This window comes from Orbicella franksi, chromosome 11 (assembly GCF_964199315.1).
Source record: "Orbicella franksi chromosome 11, jaOrbFran1.1, whole genome shotgun sequence".
In the NCBI taxonomy this organism is placed as follows: Eukaryota; Metazoa; Cnidaria; class Anthozoa; order Scleractinia; family Merulinidae; genus Orbicella; species Orbicella franksi.
The window spans coordinates 5,360,169-5,381,888 of record NC_138155.1 but is presented as its reverse complement, the minus strand read 5'-3'; the positions used below and the strand labels follow the sequence as shown (position 1 = coordinate 5,381,888).

Here is a 21,720-nt window from a genome sequence, read left to right as displayed (position 1 = left end):
ATCTGCCCCAGCAGACTTAAGTTGGCTCATTGTAAGTATTTTTTGGAGGCACCTTCCCAACTCCTCTCCTCTTAAAGTTGGGACAATGTGCCTATGAAGAATCAATATGAGCCATCTTTGTTAGCAAAATTGACAACAGGCTTCTAATACAATGTCATGTGACCTCACTCTTGTTGCACAGCGAGCTTCTTTGTCAGAACACTGGACTAACTGTTTCTATTCTCGATGCTCTGTCCAATCTGAGCTTAAGGCCAGACCTCTTAGCAGAGGTGAGTCACATCACCAAATCAATATGAGGTATATATCTACTTTCTCAAAGTCATTAAGACAGCTTCTGTTGAACATTCAAATAATAAAGGCAAAAATAAAGTTACCAAATGAATCGCAGTGTCACTTAATGGAGAACTGAATTAAATTAGGTTGTTCAAATAGTATTCAAAATTGTAACCATGCTATGAACAGATTTTTGTAAATAATTTTTGCACTTGCATTGCTCAAACTTTAAGCACATTCCATGATCTTAATAATTCATTAATAAACATGTATTTTTAAAATAAATGATACCTGTGAATGACAGTGTTCTAACATGTATTATTTGAAATCAACAAACTTACTGATAGATTTTTTTGTGATTTTATCTCATCTCTGTTTTCTCCTTGGTTTTAGTTTCAAGAAGATACATGTATATCAAATACTCGAGACAGTGTTCAACCACACTTCCAAACATCTCAACTTAGTCTGTCAAAAATACTGGATGACTGATGTCAGTCAGTTATCAAAGTTCTGGAATTTTCAAAGTTTTGGAATGACTTATCGTGTTTGATATATTACTTGGTACAAGACTTTTCATGACTGAGAACCATAACACACTAGTCTTACTAACATTTTTCCAAATTACCTGCCAATTGATGTTCTTTAATACAAATTAAGACTAGTAAGACTAATCATTGGCAAAAGAACTGCTGAAGTTTGAACAAGCTGCACAGCAATGTCTGTGATGCTGCTCTCATGTCCATTGGCATTTTACTGATCACAGTTATGGGAAGATGATTCTGGAGAAAAGAAATCTGGAAAATTGGTTTGGAATGAGTGTGGCAATAGTATTAATTTAGTTTGAATTCATAGGAACAAAAATGAATAGAATACAATGTACCAGTAAGAGTTATTTTCAAACAATCACAGGTGCGAGTGTCAGTTATCGAGATGCTGCCCTCCGCTGAAGTGGATGACCTACCAGTGGTGGTGAAATTTATTCTGCAGTCTGTTGGAGATGGTGATGCATTTGAGGTACAAGAACCTGAAAGATACTATTATTTTACATAAGTCAGAAGCCCAGGGCTTATAACTGAAATTGTAACATACTGTTAATGTTTTCAACGTGGTGCATTACATTACACCATTGTAATCATACCAGTTCAATAATTTGACCACTGATCCCTTTGACTTTCAGGGCCGTAGCTAATAACAGGCAAGCAGAGGCACTTATCATTTGTCATTGTTTTCCATTTTTCTTGTTCATAGTTATCATAAACATCCTTAATATCCAGGAAGACAATTTAGCCAGGGACATTATTGCCTCAGCCATAATTTTTTTCTGGCTATGGCAAAGACTTTTCAAATTTTACTAGGTTCTGTCTTCATCATTTTGTCTGGTTCATCATTTTTCAATTGGTGACGTGTACCAGGAAGTTGCACTGTAGTTAATTAATCAGTAAAATAATTAATTCATCATTTAATTTCAATGGTAATGTTTTATTTTTTAGGTAATCAGTGAACTGAGGTCAAACTTAGATTTCACATCAACTACACTACCACCAGCTGCCTGTTCAACTCCTGCAGAGCAGAGAAGGTCTCGTGGAGGGTGAGATGATAATTAACCAACAGAAGTGTGTTTAGTTAGTAATTTGTAACAAGGGAACCATACCATTAGAAACCAGGGAGCTCAAGGTATCGGCAATGATATGTCACTTTTCTTGGAAAATTCTTGGATCGTGTGTACTGAAGGCATCTGCAACTGAGTGTTGATCGATACCCTGGATCGATACCCTTTTTCCATACCCTTGATTGATACCCTTGACCGACCCTTGATCGATACTCAATTGACATTTCATTGACACCTTGGTTGACACTTGATCAACACTCCATCAACATCTTGGTTGACAGTCAGTCACAAGTCAACTTATTTTATAAGGGTGCATATGAGTCGGTTGACACCTGGCCAACTATCGATCGACTGTTGATCAAGTGTCAATTGAGTGTTGACTGAGTATCAATTGGGATGTAATTTGAGTACCGATCGAAATGTCGATTGAGGGTATCACTTGAGGGTATTGATCAACACTTGAGTGGGGATGTTTTTAGTACACATGATCCAAATTCTTTACCATAAATTCTTTAGTTTGCGTGTACTTCCAATCCAGCAACTAAAGTGTTACTACCTCACTATACAATAAAGTAACTTGTGTAACTGTAGATCCAGCAAAGCTGCCGCAACAAGTGTTGCAGTAAAGTTCTGAAAGTACAATGTAACCACACCCTGAAAGTAACAATTATCCCATGGTTATCATCACATAGTGCTTAGCAACAAGCCAAAAGTAAGGACCATCCAAAAGTACTGACCTTAAGCGTAAATGAACTTGTTACGAGAAACAATGGGAAATAAAAGATAGTGTTACAATGATCTGCTCTGAAATGATATGACAGTACTGTTGTTTTAGATAGCCCATGATGTGAGAAAAAAACTCTATCAGTGTGTTAATTTGGTGTATCATAAAAATCACCTTCAACAAGAGTTTATGTCCGTTTCCCCTCTCTTATTATCAAGAACATTTCTGTTTTATGTAGATAGAGTGGCTTGCATGACTTGTGGTGCATATGTTAGGTACCTAAAAGTTATGAAATTCAAAAGTAGCAATAGAATAAGGCTACCACTGCAGTCACTGTAAATTGGAAATAACTAGGCTTGTTCCTTTCAGAACTGTACGATATAACAAATAATTTGCTGTCTGATTAAGGTCACTTTTGAACAAGACAAATGATGGGGAACTTTTTACCCTGGATGCAATCCGTTCAGGAATACGTTTTCAGAGATCTGTTGCAGAGGGATGGATAAAGGTAAGGGACATGAATAGGTAATTAAAATCTAGGCTGTTAGTTTATTGTGTACACATTTCTGAGAGTACTAGACAATATTTCAGAATTATAAGGTCTGTAAATCTCCTATTGTTTTTTTGTTTGTTTGTTTTGTTTTTCTTTTTTTAAATAAAATTGAGAATTTATAAACTTATTGGTGGTTAATATAATTTTGTTTTGAATTTTGAATTCCAGGCTATAGAATCCGTCAACTCTTCCGTAAAGCACAAGGTGGGGTCTTACATTAATCATGTTGCCTCCCAGTGCAATACATAACTATTAAACTGAGCCCTGTTATTTTGTGTCATTTTTACAGGTTGTAGACTTGTTTGTTCTGCTTATCCTTCACTCTACTGCTAATAGAAAGAAAGCTATGGAAAGTTTGATTAGGAATAAAATAAAAAATGGCCACTTCACTGAGGAGATGCTGAGCGCTGCATTTAACTCACACTCACAGGTAGGAATAATGAAAAGTGATATTAAATGCAGGTAGCAAATTTGTAGCAAATTTCTAGTGTTACAGGTTTTGTGAAAACTGTTACATGTAATTAATGAATTGTTATTAAATAATGGTTTTTTACAAAACCTGAAACACTAGACAGTTTCTATCAAAAGGGTGGGCTGCCTGAATTTAATAAAACTTGTTTTTTAAGTTTTCAATCATCAGGGTGTCCCGTAACAAGCGCTGTTGAGCAGAGTCAAGCTTCTGAGACCACATACACAAGCACACCATCTACCATTCACTTCTTTTGTCTCTTTTAAAAATGAAATCACTAACAGGAAATTTTAAAATAAGAATTGGAAGGTATTTAGAGATGTTCAAAAAACCAACAGTGGTTTGTTACCATGGTTGGTTTGTAATTTATCGTATTTTTGTTATTTTTTAGATTCTGAGGGATTACTTCTCAAACTTGTTATCATTGGCTGAAGTTCTTCTGCGATCTCCCGACCCTTCTGTCTGTTCTTATGCTTGTGCCACGTACAAGTTAGCTTTTGTATCGTTTGACCTCTACTATCAGCAGGTATAAATAGATGACATTGTAATCCAAGTTTTTCTTTACTAATAAAAACAGCATCTATTCTATAGAAAATGTAGATCATGTTTACTCTAGGTAATTTTGGTTTACACTATTGACCGATGTATCGACTGACACTCGGTCGATATGTCAACCAAGTATTGGTCTTGTATTGAGTAGCTGGGAACACACGTCTGTTGGGTATCTGTCAAGTACCGATTGATACATTGGCCGATATGTGTGTCAGTTGAGTAATGGCTGACATATTGGCCGATACTCGACTGATACTTGATTGACATTCGACTGTTACTTGACTAATACTCAACTGACATTCAACCGACTGTGTGTCAACTGATACTTGGCCGATGTATATTGACTGAGTGTTGGCCAATATATCAGCCTATAGTGTTGGCCAGCACTACCTACATGTACAGTAAGCACGATCTCTGAAAATGTAGCCTATGTTCTTTAGCTTGAAAAAGAACTTGCGATGTAATGCGTTGCTAACTTCTGCTCTGTAATCTCATCAGCCATCCTCCTGATAATGGAGTGCATGAGATTTCTGTCATTTATTGTTAACACTGGGCTGACTTATCTATCAATACACTGTATCAATCTAGGAGATAGTAGGAACCTTGGTGACTCACATTGGAAGCGGATATGCAGCAGAAGCGGATGCATCTTTAGATGTGCTGTCAGATCTTGTTGAATCACACCCAGATATTATGGCGCCATTTGCGATATTTATTAAAGTAAGTATGTGTAAATTTTGAAAGTGTTTTTTTTAAACTTATTTTTCTATTTTGTGCAAAGTACATGTATTAGCAAAGAAAATTGCAACTATGTTACTTGTATTTAAAAGAGGAGACTAGAACAACTCCAATACTTATGACTAGTTGACATTGGCCATGGAGTCAGTATCTGAGTTGGAGTATGAAGTGCTAGACCTCATGCAAACACTGTGGATCAGAGTCGGAAACAAACAGATTGATCAGGACATTCTGATAAAAATTATGTTCATGATGGAATTGGAAGTCGCCTTCTAAGCAAGGCTGTGGTCTTGCTAGGAGTCCAAAGGTTCCTAGCCATGAAATCCTGGGTGCCTAGCACTTAGGCTTATATGAAAAAAGTAAGTTTTTCCAGTCACCTGAAAGCAAAAGTTAGTTGCCTGTGGCACCCGGGCATTTCTAGAGCACAGCCCTGTCTTAGCAAAAAAACAAAAATAACCTTTGGGACTTGGTTGTTGTTACTTCCCACTTTTGATGATAGTTACTCTTAATTCCTTATGCATCAGTTTCTCTGTAATGTAGATGATGTAAATTGCTCTTTTCAGGGTATTTTAGATTACCTGGACAACCTCACTGTGATACAAATACGAAAGCTGTTTGGTATGTTAAGTACTCTGGCCTTTACAAACCAACAAGATGGAGGACTAATTCAGGTACCAGTCTAGCCACCCTTGTGTTTCTAAAGTTGTATGATTTAGCAAAATGATTCAAAAGATTGGTAGCCAAAGCCAAGATTCCAAATATTTCACAGTTTATTCAGTCATCTTGTTCACAGAAATGTCTTCGAAATCTATTAACAGATTAGAATTATAGTTAACAGATGCCAGGATTAATATACTTAACACAGAATAATATTTACATACCCATTGGTGTCTCTCAAATATGTTACTAGTGGTATTGGCTTCAACAATCTTAACAATTAATTACGTAAGGCATTGTTACGTCATGTTGCATAAAGATGTCGCGCATTCATTTCATGTTAGAACGAAACAATGTAGTTGTGTTCTCTGTATTTTCTGGATGTTTTAGCTTTCTTTGTATGTGCTAGTCATAATGCTCCCTCTTACTGTCCATACAAGTAAAAAAACCATGAGCACTTTGATTTGATTCTGACAGGTCAGTAATGTACTGACTAATCACAACAAGGTTTACGACACATGAGCAAACCTCAAACCCACAAACCACAATTTTAATTACCGTTACTGTTTGTGGTTTATTGTTCTCATGCTTAATTGTCTTTTCCCTTTCTACACAATAATATTTCATAAATACCAATCGATATTTCTGGTGTTTGCGATTTTTGGACTTGCACTGTAAGGGTTACAAAATGATCAATACATTTATGAATATTGCTCTTAATTACAAAATTGATCCCAGTTGGAATTGAAGAAGGTAGTATGCCTGCAACCATATAAGCCCCCTGCGTGGTGAATGGCTTATTTTGTTTTTATACCAAAGTCAATGACATACTGATTAACCCAATGTGTATGTAGAATATGCCATTTTGAAAAATGTGGATCCATGTATTTTATATTTGTTTTTTCATTCACAAATGGATCATTTGTTATTGTTTTCTAGGATGACATGCACATTGTTATAAGAAAACAACTGTCAAGTAACTCTGCCAAGTGAGACATTATTATTGTTCAATATCACAAGGCTTTGAAATGTACAATTTATGGCATAGGTTATTGGACTTGAGTTATTGTTTGACAAAACCATATTTACAGTGACGCATTTCTTGGCTTGTCATGTTTCAGATATAAGAGGATTGGTATAATAGGAGCTATAATGGTTGTACGCAGCATGGCCAAGAAAAGGTTCTTTATTAATTCTGCCCTGTTTTGTAGAACTGAATGTCTTTAAATTTTTGGCAATTTTAGCACTGTTGTAATAAGGATGATACAAAGTGATCAGAGCTAGTAATCTGAGATTTGATCTTCCTCTGTCCTTGTACGTAGCGCCTTTGTTTCAGTTTTGATTGCTGGGCATTAACTCCTCACCCTGTGTCAGTGCTTGACTTGCTCTTCTTTAGCATACGTATTCAGTTCTCTAGTTTGTAGTAATGTCAGTTTGCACTAGAGGTTTGCTGCTACATGTTTATACTAACCCCTGGGTGGAGAAAGGTGCAGTGATAGATATATCTTATTAGATGTTTTGGTGTGTAGTATCGCTGTATATTTTTACGAGTTGGGCCGTACTTTGACGAGCCCATTGGGCGAGTCAAAATACAAACAACGAGTAAATATACAGCGATATTACACACCAAAACCTCTATTAAGAGATTTACTATCCAACTGCTGTAGTCAATAAATTTATCGATAAAAGAGGGAGAGTGTGACAGTTTTGTGTGCGCATGCTGACCTATATGGCAAACAGGTTTTCTACTGTACAAATAAGTGTACAATATCGCTGTATATTTGTGCTGTTATTTGGACGGTATTCGCTGCAGTTGGATAATAATTAATAAGTTTATTAGACAGAAGTGTTGTACTAGAAGATCCACCACTCTTAAAATTCATACGAAACTACATCCGGGACCCAAGTGGTGGCGACGAGAATTTTTACAGTGATAATGGCACAATAGAAGTTAATAAATATTATTATTATTATTACTAATTATTATTATATTAAAATATGTTAATTATTTCTTACTCATTCACTGTGCTCATTTGTAAAATATTGTTTTGCCACAGCGACTCGAGAATAAAAGTCATATCTTTACAAACCCTTGTAAAATCCTCTATATACTAACATGTCAAGAACAAGAGATAGTGTTTCATCAGGATATCCAAACATCGAGAAGACAGTTGAAAATACGACATGCAGTGGAGTATTTTTTAACGAAATTTGAGTTGTTTGGATAGCCGATGAAACACTATCTCAAGTGTTTGGTATATCTTCTCAATCGAAATACAAACTAAGGAGTAAACAGAGAACTAGAATCGTCAAAATCTATGCTAATTAAGACTGGGTATCCAAACCTTCTTTACGGTTGTGGTTTTCTTTGTTTTAACATGATGAATTATTAATGAGTTTGAAAAGTCTTACCCCACAACAGTGATCCTGATTTAGGCCTTTTTTTATCTTCACTACTTGTCCATGAGGCCAAATTTGGGTCTCAAAATAGTCCTAAACATGCACAACTGGGTATCATTAATTTAATGTAAATCATGTCCTTCAATTTCCTGTTTCTTTGCAATGTCACAGATCTGGGGAGGAGGGGTCTGAAGAGACAATGGATACACAGTCCCAGCAAAGATCCACTCTTTCCAATGAAGTGTACAAACAGGTAAATTATTTCGAACAGTTTTCATAGTGTAAATCTGCAGAGAAAGAAGCCTTCCTGCAGTTGCTGTCAATATCATCTGATGGTCAGGCTGCTGTTTCAGCCACATGGCAACTTGTTATGGCTGTGAAAGATCAAGCACTTTAAACTGGAAGTCAATCATTTTACATGTAATTTGTACAAAAAAAAAAAAAAAAAAAAAAAAACTGTTGTCAGTGGTGATGTCTTTTTTTCAATTAACTCAGTTAAAGATGTATATTGAACATGCCACCTCACCAATAAAGACGTTCATGTGCTCATGTATGTATTAAATAACTACCTGATGTAACGAAACCTGGGAAAGTTATAAATATAGTTCATATGAATACTTCTTGTTGAAGGTGCCTGCAATAGCAGCAGGCTGGGTGTTATAATTGAGTGAGGAAACTGATTAGCTAAGATGCTACTTAATGGCAGATTGTGAGCATGTTAGAAATGATACGGAACAGCATCAGCCAGACTCCAGAGGCAGCAGCACTGTTCTATGATGAACTGGCAAGAATTATTCAGCTGGGAGGGATTGATCCTAAAATTGAGGTAGAAATTAATTAATTTATTAATTAATTGATAAACTAACTTAATTATTTCATTATTTTAATTTTCCCATTATCCTAATTTAATGTAATTACCATTTTTAGTATCTTTTCAACTTGGAAATTTTTCAAATTTTGTTGTCTGTAGCAGCTGTGATATACATTTCATTCCCATAAGTTATATACAATTGTTTAGGATGTAGAACTTGATTTGATTATGACAGCTGCATTGATTTTTTTCTTCTGCCATTAAGTTGATATGTATTTTGGAGGCAATGTTAATATTCTTTTATTCCAGCTGCATCAATTCATGTTGTTAATCTTTATGAACCACAAGAATTTCATTTAAGATTTCTTGTTTCCCTTTGCTGAGGTAAATCATTGCTTAGCATTTCTCACTTACAGTCATGGATCAGTGAAACAGTTGTAGCAGACTTTCAAGATGACTTTCTGGTGGACAGGGAAGCACCAATTGCCAGGTAACGTTAGCTATCTTATCTTATAAATGAGGTCGTGTCCCACCAGTACAGTGGGTACCTGAACTGGCAAAATGGGGTTTTCTGGTTATGTTGCTGCATTCAACCAATGACAGATGCAAAGCCTGAACCAATAATATATTGTGACTTGTTATCACACACTTCCCCATGCTTGACACCAGTTCTTTGCATGTTTTTATCGATTATGGTGTGATTTTACCATGTAAAGTTGTAGAATAAGGTACACATCAAAATAATCGTATAATACCAATTTGATTTAATCACACTGTAGTATCGTTTTCCCTGGCCAGCAAAACTTTTTGAACAAAACTACTCCTAGACAGTCAAACCAGGCGGCAAAATCATCCTCACAGCCGGTCAATTTGCCTGGTGCCTGAGCCTTTATAAAACCCCCAGTATCTTGTGTTGACTAAGTTTAGACCTGGGGCAAACACAATTTTTGTGTGTGTAGTGAGCACATGTGGGATGGGGAATATAAAGAATGAAATGTAGATGCTAATAATTAGACTCATTTTTCTTTTCCCAGTGATGGTCTTCCTGTGGAGTTGTGTCATGCTTTGGATGAGTCAGAGGAAGGCAGTATTGCTGTCAACCTTCTTCCAGTACTACTGGCCTCCAGAAACAATGCAAGTAGCAAAGAAAAAAGTGATAGGTAAGAGAAATGTAATTGTGTATTGCCTTGCAATTGAATAAAGATGGTACCTAAAGTTTACTAGTACACGTACAAGTAGAATTGAAAGTTGCAAGTTTGAACAATCATAGAGCTCACTGCCAGAAATTTGGTATCACTTTGGAAAAGAGAACTGCTTTCTATGAGAAACAAAATACGACAAAACTCATTGCTGTCGGAGTACTTACATAACCAAATTATAGCAGTGTCTGAAAATAATCCCTCCATAACCCTTGCCTGTTATACATGATGTTGTTTCAATTTTTTGTTCACTGCTTTTATCTTTAAATCAGTGCTCCCGTCTCCCTTATTTGCCTTGCACCACATTTCCGTCTACTGAGGGCTTGTGAAGAAAGTCAGCACAAGGGTGATCTTGAAGGAATTGATGCTCTTTTAGGTAAAATTTTATGTCTTTTAATTAAATAACTAGTCAAGACTTTCTTTTCACACTGTGACTTGAGCTACCTATCCTTGCATGTCATGGTAATTTTATTCTTTTGGGGATAAACAACTGGAAATGGTGACCAATAAGTAAGAAAATTAATTGTATGTACTGTGTCGAAAAAAAAATGCCCAAGACCATGATGTGTGGCGGGACATTGTAAATGCTGTATGCTCCACAGAAGAGGGAAGGGGATCAAAAGAGATGATTGTGCATTGTCATTTATTTACTTATTTATTTATATATTTATTTGACTTCTTTTATACATCTCTTGTGCAGGGTGTCCACTGGTTAGTTGTAAGCAAGAACTGGCCAATGAAATTGCTTCGTTAGATCAAGCAGATAGAGAGGTCATTTGTGGCACTTTGTTTCACACAGTGAACTGGTTCAGAGAGGTACATGTATCTATTTGTTGTGCCAGGTGTTTAAACAAAATATCTTCTGAATTATTTGTATGACCAAAATGTAATTTTCATTATGATGTGCAGTTATTTCAAGTCGAAAATCCTTCATGATTTTTAGGTTGTGAATGCATTTGCAACCCAAGAAGACCCTGAAATAAGGGGAAAGAGTATTGCTAGATTGCAGAACATCACAGATCTGTGTAAAGTTCTTGAAAAGTGCCTTGCAGGTTTGTTGATTTTCAATTCCATGAGCAAGTTTGATGATGTTTGTTAGACAGTTCTGTTCTTGCTTCAAGTTTTTTCCTAAAGCTGCAACACAGCTTTCAACATAGCTCAGTGATTCTTTGTCAGCATTTCAATTTTGGCATCTAAGCAACATAAAAATGATAACAATTTGGTGTTCATAAGGCTGTAAATCGGTAGAAAAATGAGGTTAAGAACTTCTCTGTCCTAGGACAATTTTGAACAGATTGTCACCATCATCCCTTTTTGAGCTGTTGAATTTGTATTTTAGGTTGTATTTTTGGTTGTAATATCATTTTTCCAAAATTAGCTGTTTATTTTAGTCTGTGAATTGAAACTTTTTCAGCCACTCCATCATATAAGCCTTCCCTTGCTACATTTGATTTTGAAGAGTCACTGGCGACGAGTCCAGCTCCTCATGGAAATACAGGAAAACCCCAAAAAGGAAAGAAAGCAAAGAAAGGGTAGAAACACATTGCACTTCTCATCTTTGTATTGTAAATGCATGCCATCAATGTAACTTCCAGATGGTCTAGAGATGTAAAATGTAAGCTTTTATAACTTGAATGGGCTTAAGTTTTACAAACATCAGTGCTGGTTGTGCTAGCTGTAGCCTCAGGTTCTAGTTTATTTAAACTCATGATGACCAGTCTACTAAATGACCAATCTTTCTCAGGAATAAGTCGTTATTTTATCTCAAGTATTCGGCATTGAATTTGAGACAATTTATTAACCTATTTTGCTTATAATCTGAACGTTGTGTTTTTCATAGGTCTAACAGTGAAAAAGCTGATGATTCCATAGAAAAGGTAAAGAAGCATTTTCAGTAGGAATAACTAGCAGCCCTGCAACATTGTTGAATATGTCTCTAAGATTAGAGGCTTGCCATGGCTCTCTCCACTGCCTTGATTGATATGTCAACTGATTTTGATGTAAGGGTGAAAAAAGTAGCTTAGCCCTCTTACGAGGAATATACAAGATAAGTAAAGGTAGAATGAGTTCCTAATATATGTAATATCAGTTGAAAGCTCTTTCTAGTTCTAGCCATTCATAGAGTCACAAGGCTCGTAGTTTGTTTTCCAGAGCATTCCAACACTTTCAGATTAATATTCAGTCTGGAAGCACAGTGGATGAAGAATCTCTCCATGGCATTTGCCACTGCAAATTTCTATTTATTGTTTTTTGCCCCCTGGGTAGGATGCCAGTCGATCAAAGGTTACCTGCAGTGTTTTGTCTGGTGGCTGTTGTAGTTTCATCACAACCTATGCCTACTAATACTATTGGGTGTAGTGGGCCACCGAACATATACATGTAACTTAGATCTTGCCCTTGAACACAGTCCAAGTACATGTATCCAGGCAAGGGTTCTTTCTTTCTTTCTTAATCATTATTTATACTCAATAAAAATTCATCAGGTACAATAAAGTCCAATAAAATGTCTAAGATCCTAAACCTAAAATTCTAATCCTAATATTAGATTCAAACCAGGACTGCTTGACTCATTGCCTATGAGGGGATTCTTATTTCTAATATTATTAGCTTCGTAGCTTTTTCAACCATTAACAAACATGATGCTTAATGCCGTGAAGAATGAATATCCAGTTGTGTCCTTTGCTTGTAGATAAAAGAGATGGAAAAAGAAAATGTCAATGACAAAGAAAGTGATACACAGAAAGACAATGCCAAAGAAGTTAAAGAGAAAGAAAAGCCAGTGTCAGTGTCAATGTCACAGTATAGAGCATCTCTTAGGTAAAAGCAATCCCATTTACTTTTTAGTTTTTCTCTTTAGCTTTATTTTGACTTTTGACTGTAGTTATGAACCATTTTCAACAGTAAATGTTAACAGCACATTTGATCTCAATAGGGGAGGTTATTATTAACTCCACTCTGTCTGACCTTGTTTATAGGGAGCTGGATCTTAAAACATTCAATATTCTTAAATGTGGATTAGTGTCCCGTGCTGTGCTGGATTCAGACATGAATACAGAGGTTTGTAGAAAAAAATAAGTGTTATTAAACCTGCATAACTGCATTTTGTATAGGATACCACAATCACACATTCAGGCCAGACTCAATTATTAATCTGATGCACTCTTATCGTGGCAAATGCCTGGCAATTTTGAGATCATTAGTGGCATATTTTTATTACAAGTATTAAATTGTGTTGTCTTACTCTCAGCAGCAAACAGTTACTCATATTGCAGTGATAAAACACATTTTCTGTTTTCTGTTTTGTATTGGTGTTTGCTGTAAAGGAGACAACTATTGTGCAGCTCCAGGCACCTCAGCTAGAGTTTTTATTGGAAGATCTTTCCAGGAAACTACAACATTCACTATCAGCATCTGCATCTTCCAGAAGAAGCTTTCTCAAGGTAAGCTTGCAGAAAATAATAAAAGTTCTTCATTTAACTCAACATTTGTGTGACATTTTACAGAGAATCTTACTTTTTCCATCCATGGTAGATTATTGACCACGTATTGAAGGGATGATCTTTGCATGGGTGACAGTGCATAATTCATTCCATATATATGAGAAAACCTATTGCTAACTGCATCATTTGTCAATCGTGAATTATCTGGTTACTTCTTTTGTCATACCACATTTGCAATGTTGTAGACTTTACTTTCTGTTTTGTGAACCATTCCACATGTATTATTGTAATCCTAGTCAGTATGCTAACTTGGATCATAACCATATTGCTGTTTAACCCTAACCTGATGTAGGCTCGTCAGGATAAACTGGTGGGCTTCTCCAACTTGTCAAGACATTCATCAAAGGAAGTAGCCAAGTATGTTGTGGACCTGCTGCCAGCCTTGTGTGAGCATTTAGAAGCTACCAGTGCTTTCTTTCAGGTATGACAGTTATGCTTGTTCCTTCACTTCTTCTAATACGAGGGTGTTCAGCAATGCTATAGGATGGATGACCCACAAACCATTATTCATTGTTTAAATGTATGGAACCTATTCTCTATGACTTAATACAGAGTAGGTACATGTATTCTAAAAAAATTCTGTCTCTGCTTGAATAGTTAATTTTTTAATTACTATTTCTCAATTTGCAGGCTTTGATAGCCCAAAATGATGGACTGATAGATGGCCCGGGTCATAATACCTCAGAAGCACAAAATATGGCTTCCTGTTTCCATCTGCTTTTCAACTCTTTGCAGACTCTTTTTGGATGGTTTGTGTTTATTACAGAAATAGAATATTTAAAGATTGTGTTGAAGTAAATTTAACTAACTGCTGTCATGGAACCACGGTTTATTTATTAACCTTGAATGACACGTAGGAGGTCCTTCCAGTTTATCCTTCTAAAATCTATGCAGAATCAGCTTCTCTTGTAGGCTTTTTCACAATGAGAACGGATGCTGTGATATATTTTTGAAAGTAAAGGGGGGTTTCAGGGTAAAAAGTTTTTTTAAGTGGTATACATTGATGGAATATGTTAATAAAATACTTTCAGGGTTTTGGGGTTATTATTTTGCTTTTTAACCAAAGTTTTGCAACAGTGCCTTACTTCAGGATTTTAAACATCTGATCAAAGTCATCTGATCAGAACAGTGTTTGTTTTAACTTTTTTTTTGTTTTAGGAGTGGTTATATGATGAGTGAACATCAGAGTCTTTTAAAGAAGGCATTGTTTGTGCTGTCATCACGCATAAAGCTTTCTAACAAGTCACAGCCTGGATTTCAAGAACTTCTTAAGTATGCTCTTTCTCAAATGATTTTGGTATGATATACATGGTCAACCTGTTTTGACAAGAAGAAAAAATTCTATGGGCTAATTATAAGCTGTGATTGAGTAGCATACCATCCAGGGGATCAGCAATACTCATAGCCACCCAATGACATAAAGTAACTGGGATAAACTCCAGTAGTGTGCACTGCTTAGGCTTGACTGTAACTCTACCTTTTACCTTGCTAGAGGTAATTGCAAAATTAATCCAAAACTGTTTAAGGCTGTGGTCTTCAAAAATTACAAGCAGCCCAAAGATACCTAACCATAAAATCCTGGGTGCCCAGCACTTAAGCTTATACGAAAAAAGTGTAAGTTTTTCCAGTTGCCCAAAGGCAAAAGTTAGTCACCCATGACACTTGTGGCAGCCCGGGGTGCTTTTGGAGCACAGCCCGGCTATTGAATTGTTTCCAGAAAGTGTTTTAAGAGCAATATTTTTACTGGTTTTAACTTAGAGGAACAGCAAAACATTAACAACAGCTTGAGCAAAAATTTCATTTAAAAGAAATTGCACCTGAATAATGTAATAATGGGTGCTGTTACTTTGAATTTTTGCCAAAAATTGTTGCATTTTGGTGATACTTAATTGATGTTGATTGGGTTATTCTACAATTATGACAATTTTGATCTTTCTATTCACAAAGGGAAATCATGCAAATAAAACTATGGAATTGACAATGCATGACAGAACCCCATTCATTCATTGGTCAATCAGTGATTTTGTCTAGTGCACAGGAACAGTACATGCTATGAAAGACTTTAATGAATAGCCTACATGTTATTATATGATGCTGTAATTCTCTGAGCTAAATGGATTTAGCTCACCATAATTATTAAAAATTTGCTTTGTATTTGCAGACAGAGCTTCCACTACCTGGAGCAGTTCTCTAGCAGCATACCTAATATCACAACAGCTGTCAGTCTTACAAAGCTTTTAGTAATTTTGAGTGAGAGGGGACAGGACTTTGATAACGGCATGAATACTGCCTTAGGTAGATTGTGATTCCTTTTGATTTGCTGCTCGTATTCTAATTCCTCAACTAAGCCACAATATCAGAGAGCATTCTTACCTTGCCTTGGAAATTTTTTACGAAGAAGTAATTACAATAACTTTATTGTTTTCTTAAACTTCAGCTGAATTAACAGGGAATTTCCTGAAACGTGAGTGGCTCAGATCTGATGGTGAAAGAGAAAGTGGAGCCAAATACAATGAGTCACTTCAGTTCTTGCTAAGGTGAGGTAATCACTTGTAACATACAACATAACATGGTCTTTAGATCAAAAACTGGTCAGGAGAAATTTCAAGCTTGGTGTGTCCTTGTTACATTCTTGCTAGACATTTTAACAGCAAGTGCTTCTTGCTAATGGCGATTGCCCTTCAACTCACCTTTAAACTAAGGGTTAAGGTTATGGTCATGGTGGTGGTTTTTGGCATTTCTCAAAATACCTTTGCTGACTTGCATAGTGCCTCTCTTTCTGCCCAGTTGAATAAATTCAGACACAAGCAAATTATTAGGGTAACCTAGAGATAGCAAAATGCTGATCAATGACAAAGCAATTTGCCTGTAATGGTGTAATATCATATCCTGTTTAAAGGGGAAAAATAACATTTCTTGACAATCTATGCTATGGAAATCAGAGTTTTGTGTTAAGTGGGCCAGTCATTGTTTGTACATGTAGCTAATTAAAAGTGAGTTTCTTACTTGTTGCTTGACCCTCAGGTTTCACCTATCTTCTGCTGAGGACACTTTAGCCACAATAGAGGAAATTGCTGGTGGTGCAATGACAGAACTGATTGAAGATGAGGACAAGAATGCTGTTTCCACATCATATCCAACACTTACAAGGTAACTGAAAATTGATCATTGATTTTCTCTTACATTGTATGCATAGTTTAGAGGCTGATTTCAATAAATCAATTAGTGTCAATATTCTAGAGTACTGACAGCACTTGCTTATTATGAATTTTTATTTACTCCAGGACTTTATGATGGTGTTACACACTGAATTGCCAAATTGTTCTAAATCAGGGGTTTCATTCAGGGCCAGGTACCAGGCAAATTGACCGGCTCAGTGTGAGGACGATTTTGCCCGCTTGACTATCCGATTTAAAATTTTTCTCATAAAGAAGTTCACTTAAAAAAGTTTTGTCTGCCTGTGCAAACCAGTTGTCAATTTTCTTTTTAAACTCTTCTCTTAAAGCTATCGTTCATTTAGTTCAAAAGGCATTGCTTACTTGTAGTATAAAACAGGAAATTACACCTGTCGCTCTCCAGAATTTTGTGGTAACGTGCTAAATTTAGACCTGAGGGAATAAGCCAATCAAATGGGAGATTGGTCGTCCGTTGGGATATTTGATCGAGTTGCTGAAAATGTTAATGAAACCCCTGCCAACCATCTTTTTTTTCTACTTATCTAGATCATCCATGGCCTGCTTTTACCGAGCAATGATGGAAGAGTTGATTGGAAGTGTAAAACAAACTCACTCTGTACCACTCAAGAGGACTGACCCGCCAGAGGTAGTAACTGCACTTATTTCTGCCAGTTTACTTTAGAAATGAAGATGAGACAGAGAAATGGAAGTCAGTAAAAGAAAAGAAACTGCAATGCAACGTCTAGTTACAGACACTTTCCTTTGGCAGACATCAAGAAACGATGATTTAAGAGAACATATCTCCCATACATGAGCCTATTCCCTTAACAAGTTTTTCATTCTAATTTTAGTGCATGGTCATACTGACACTACATTCTGCAATGCAAACATTGTGGTAGTTCAACACAAACTGATTTCTTTCTCTTAACCTGTTAGATTGACTTTCAATTTCAGACTTAGATGAACGTGATGCGATGACCGTTGGGCATTGGCTGTGCAATCATGGGAATGAAAATAAAAATAACTTTCACAATGTGATGCAAAGTGGAAAATAGATTTTACAAAAATTATCATGGGGCAGCAGGGTGTGTTCTCTTAGATCATCCTCTCTTGCAGACATGTGTTTACCAGACACCTTTCCCTAAGTGTACATCTCTGTCTAAGGAGATGCCCTGGTACCATCAGCAACCTTCTCTTTTCTCTGTCCTAAAGTTATCACCCTCTGAATTGAACATCTTTGTGAGACAACTCTTCTGTGTACAACTTCTACAACTTCCTCTTGTACTATAGAGATGTTGGATCATGTATACTAATGGCAACTGTGATCGACTGTTGATCAATATGCTCGATTAGCATCTTCATCGGTACCTGATCAACATCCCAATCGATACTCGGTTGACACTCGATCAACACTTGATCAACAATCGGTCGATAGTCGGCCGAGTGTGGATGGACTCATATGACTGTATTGATCGAAAATTAGCCAACTGTTGACCGAGATGTTGATGAGGTGTCGATCGAGTGTCCACCGAGGTGTCGATTGAGGGTCAATCGAGGGTATCGATGTAGGGTATCGATGGAGGGTATCAATTGACACGCAACTATGGATGCTGTTAGTACATATGATCCAAGATGTTGAACCATGTGTCCACAAAAGAAAAAAACATTTTAAGTTCCTTAGAAGATTTTTTAAAATGCTTAATCCTCCTGACAATTAAGAATACTTCCATTTTGGATTTGACTTTTGTTTCATACCATCAGACTCACAAAGAGAGACTTGTTAAACTGAACATTTCTGTGCGGATTTTCCATATTATGATAAACTTGGTAAAGGTAAGCTAGTCTCAAACATTTTGCTGTGGTTAATGTGAAATAGTGTTTATCATAAATATTTTACTCCTGGCTGCTACATTTCATATGGGATAACCTCTGCTCTGAAGGCTGCTTTGGCTCAAGCAATCTTTCCAACATATTGTAGCAGTGAAAAGTACAAAACTGAACTCGGAATTAAAGTTCTCATTCTGCTTTCAATTTTACCAGGCTTTTGATCAGAGATCTATCATTGGAGCCTCATTAAAGGTATTATAATTGACAATGTCTTTGTATTAGTTTTGGTCCAAGTATAAGAATGGCTGCACTTAACATTGCAATTTTTAAAATTTTGGCTAAATTTTGAAATGTTTTAATTCACTCATTTTACAGTATGGGCGTTTATTTGTGGACATATTCTTGAAGTTAGGAATGCCAGTACTTGATTTGATGTTCAGGATGCACAAGGTTTGTAATTTATATATTGACAAACACTGCGATGGAGTACATACAAGTTTACACCCTTTTCCTTCTAGAATCTAACCAAATTAAGTGAGTCCATTAGTGAGTATGTCACCAACTACGTGTACATCAGGCAGGCAGTCAGTTGGTTGGTCAGTCTTTTGGTTGGTCATTCAGTTAGTCAATGATTTGGCCAGTCATCATTCAGCCAGTCATTTAATATTCCGTCAGTGATTTTGCGAGTCATCAGTCCCACACTCAGTCAGGTTAATGATTGGTTGGCTCTTTAGTCAATCGGTCAATCTGTTGTTTGGTGGGTTACTCAGTCAGTCATCTAGTTAGTTAGTCAGTTGGTTGGTTGGTCTGTCTGTGTGTCAGTCAGTCTGTTGGTGGACTGGTTGTGGGTAGGTCAGTTACTTGGTCAAGTTATTCTTAAAAATGCAAGCTGAAGTTTCCATTTCAAATAAGGGACTTCTTCTCACTGTATGTTTGTTCCAAAAGGATGATATCCATGGATTGTTAAAAAACTTGCAACAAAGTACGAGATCACTCCAACATTTTTGCAGTCACAGCAAGGTCAGTAAATAAGAGTGTTTGAGTGCTAATAGACAGATATCCATAACCTGATAAAATGACAATGCCAATGCCACAGTAAAAACACGATTTCCCATAAATTCTGATTTTCATACCTATTAGATGAAATCGCTGATTGCACTATTCACAGAATTCAGTTTGGAGGCAACAGAGAACTCATCGAACAAATATCTCGGCTTTCCTATTTCCCTGAATCCCTCTCTTCCACCGCCCGTGGAACAAAGAATACCTGATCGCAGATAATTTGCCATGGTTTGATTTCCAAGACTTTTGACTATAATCATACTTTCGATCTTTGATTAGGTGGCAAAAGATCTGTCTCTCACGAATCATGTCCCAGCACTCAAGAGGTGCCTAGAGACCTTTGTCTTCAGAGTCAAGGTACACTTTGAAGTTGTTAGCATGTTCTTTACCACAGGAGGCAAGAGGGTTCTGTTATTAAAATCCTGGTAGGAGCTATGGCATACATGTTAGGCTGCCATGTATTGTAACCCTTACCAAGTGAAACACCAAAACCAATCCTCTTTCTTTTCCAAGTACTGTTATTCAGTGTGCATTTCAGCAGTGCATACATGTATGTACTTCACCATGATCCAAATGGGACACATCATGTGGCTCACCCAAGCCTTTTCAGTTTTACTTTGTGCTATGTGTTCAGTTTAGCTGTACTAACTGAAAGGAGTTTCTAAGTTTTTTTGCTGTACATAGACAAATACAATTAGATTGTTCCAATGTTATTCTTCTACACTCTTACATGTTACAATGACATCTGAGTCCAAAAATATAACAATAATAAAGTAATAACACAATTAAATAGTTATAAAATAATGTTGAATGAACTACAGCAAAGAAACTTCTTGATACACAAATTTTTAACATTGTTGGCCACATTGTCAAGTGTTTCTGACTATGTGCATTTAGTCTTTCAAAAGTCTCTTTTATCACTAAACCACGAAACAAGAGAGGGCTGAATACATTTGTGACCTTGTTTGCAGGCAATGCTTACACTAAACAAATGTCATGAGGCATTCTGGCTTGGAAATCTAAAAAACAGGGATATACAAGGGCAGGAAATAATGTCGCAGCAGTCTGTGGCAGAGGAACCAGTGGGTGAAGAGGAGGAAGAAGTTGAGGAAATGGATGAGGATGATGATGATGATGACGACGTTGAGGTAAGGCATACTACACTTGGGTGACTCCTAAATGAAGTTAAAAACTGCACACAGGTGGGCTGATTATCATCAGTTGGAGGTTCTCATTCCTAACTTCCATATGGGCACCTGTCACTTGACTACGCAGTACACACAGCACATGCCAACAGGTTTTGCCAATTCAACTCTGTTCTGCTGCATCAGAGCAAGTTTTTTCCTTACCTGAAAACTCATTTCACAATAACAAAGCTAGAGCAGTGGATGATTACATTGAGGTGTTGCTCATGCTTCTATATAGTAAGTGTTAAGGGTAAATATTTGCTTTTTTGTGAGCACAATGGAGCATAATGGTAATGTTTTTCAAGTCTTGAACATTAGCATAATGCTGAAAAATGGAGCATAATGTGTAAAACCCTAGCTCCTAGCCATACTTTTTAAAACAGAGACTATCAACTATGATGCAGTCCCTTAACTGCAATTTAATGTGACCTTTTTTCCAGGGAGATGCAGATGGCAGTCATGACAGAGAATCAAAAAGTGACAATGGAGAGTCATACAGCGAGAGTTTCTAATTGTGGAAATGCTCAGACAGTGATTAATGCCAGTTTTACTGCCTACAGTACCATTACATGTATTGTTTGAGCTCCCTGCTTTTACCAAGACAATACATTGTGTATAGAGAATATTGAATTATTTAGTTTTAACAAACAGAGTAATAATGACAATAAATATTATGCTCCTTTGTACTTTTATAGTCTTCTAGTAAAACAGACAAGGAATTTGAAAGCGGCCTAACTTAGAGCCATTGCAAAAAAGTTACAAGTGAGCAAGTAGAATTGCATATTGTTTTCAACAAAGCTAATAGTGATTCTGTAATGAATGGCAAGACTTTTTTGTGTGGTACTTTTTTTAGCAAACGGTATCAGTTGTTGTTGTTATCTATTAGACTTGCCGAGCAAAACATTTCTGACAATAAATATGAAGAAAATGTTTTTCCATATTACTGCTCATCTTTGATGTACAAGAAAGAGTTTCAGATCTCT

The 21,720-nt window shown here is 36.5% G+C and overlaps 1 protein-coding gene across 2 annotated transcripts in view; it reads left to right on the top strand.

Annotated features, from left to right (window-relative positions):
• Window positions 1-21,672, top strand: part of LOC145502346 (Fanconi anemia group D2 protein-like) — a 29,001-nt gene extending 7,329 nt beyond the window's left edge. Inside the window, exons 10-46 of one of the 2 annotated variants that reach the window (XM_081481631.1) lie at window positions 182-269; window positions 1,183-1,287; window positions 1,764-1,861; window positions 3,015-3,114; window positions 3,328-3,363; window positions 3,449-3,589; window positions 4,020-4,154; window positions 4,769-4,900; window positions 5,482-5,589; window positions 6,515-6,564; window positions 6,697-6,756; window positions 8,147-8,228; window positions 8,682-8,801; window positions 9,203-9,276; window positions 9,821-9,946; window positions 10,258-10,361; window positions 10,686-10,801; window positions 10,929-11,037; window positions 11,445-11,517; window positions 11,826-11,862; window positions 12,675-12,802; window positions 12,961-13,042; window positions 13,309-13,425; window positions 13,778-13,906; window positions 14,116-14,234; window positions 14,644-14,757; window positions 15,647-15,780; window positions 15,923-16,022; window positions 16,510-16,635; window positions 17,208-17,307; window positions 18,423-18,494; window positions 18,702-18,740; window positions 18,864-18,938; window positions 19,434-19,508; window positions 19,830-19,907; window positions 20,522-20,698; window positions 21,178-21,672. In XM_081481631.1, the coding sequence (XP_081337757.1) occupies window positions 182-269; window positions 1,183-1,287; window positions 1,764-1,861; window positions 3,015-3,114; window positions 3,328-3,363; window positions 3,449-3,589; window positions 4,020-4,154; window positions 4,769-4,900; window positions 5,482-5,589; window positions 6,515-6,564; window positions 6,697-6,756; window positions 8,147-8,228; window positions 8,682-8,801; window positions 9,203-9,276; window positions 9,821-9,946; window positions 10,258-10,361; window positions 10,686-10,801; window positions 10,929-11,037; window positions 11,445-11,517; window positions 11,826-11,862; window positions 12,675-12,802; window positions 12,961-13,042; window positions 13,309-13,425; window positions 13,778-13,906; window positions 14,116-14,234; window positions 14,644-14,757; window positions 15,647-15,780; window positions 15,923-16,022; window positions 16,510-16,635; window positions 17,208-17,307; window positions 18,423-18,494; window positions 18,702-18,740; window positions 18,864-18,938; window positions 19,434-19,508; window positions 19,830-19,907; window positions 20,522-20,698; window positions 21,178-21,249 (3,631 nt within the window). In that variant the 3' untranslated portion in view covers window positions 21,250-21,672. Of the gene's footprint in view, window positions 1-181; window positions 270-1,182; window positions 1,288-1,763; window positions 1,862-3,014; window positions 3,115-3,327; window positions 3,364-3,448; window positions 3,590-4,019; window positions 4,155-4,768; window positions 4,901-5,481; window positions 5,590-6,514; window positions 6,565-6,696; window positions 6,757-8,146; window positions 8,229-8,681; window positions 8,802-9,202; window positions 9,277-9,820; window positions 9,947-10,257; window positions 10,362-10,685; window positions 10,802-10,928; window positions 11,038-11,399; window positions 11,518-11,825; window positions 11,863-12,674; window positions 12,803-12,960; window positions 13,043-13,308; window positions 13,426-13,777; window positions 13,907-14,115; window positions 14,235-14,643; window positions 14,758-15,646; window positions 15,781-15,922; window positions 16,023-16,509; window positions 16,636-17,207; window positions 17,308-18,422; window positions 18,495-18,701; window positions 18,741-18,863; window positions 18,939-19,433; window positions 19,509-19,829; window positions 19,908-20,521; window positions 20,699-21,177 lie in introns of both variants that reach the window. The other variant, XM_081481630.1, reaches the window with a different exon arrangement.
• Window positions 21,673-21,720: the final 48 nt, after the last annotated feature.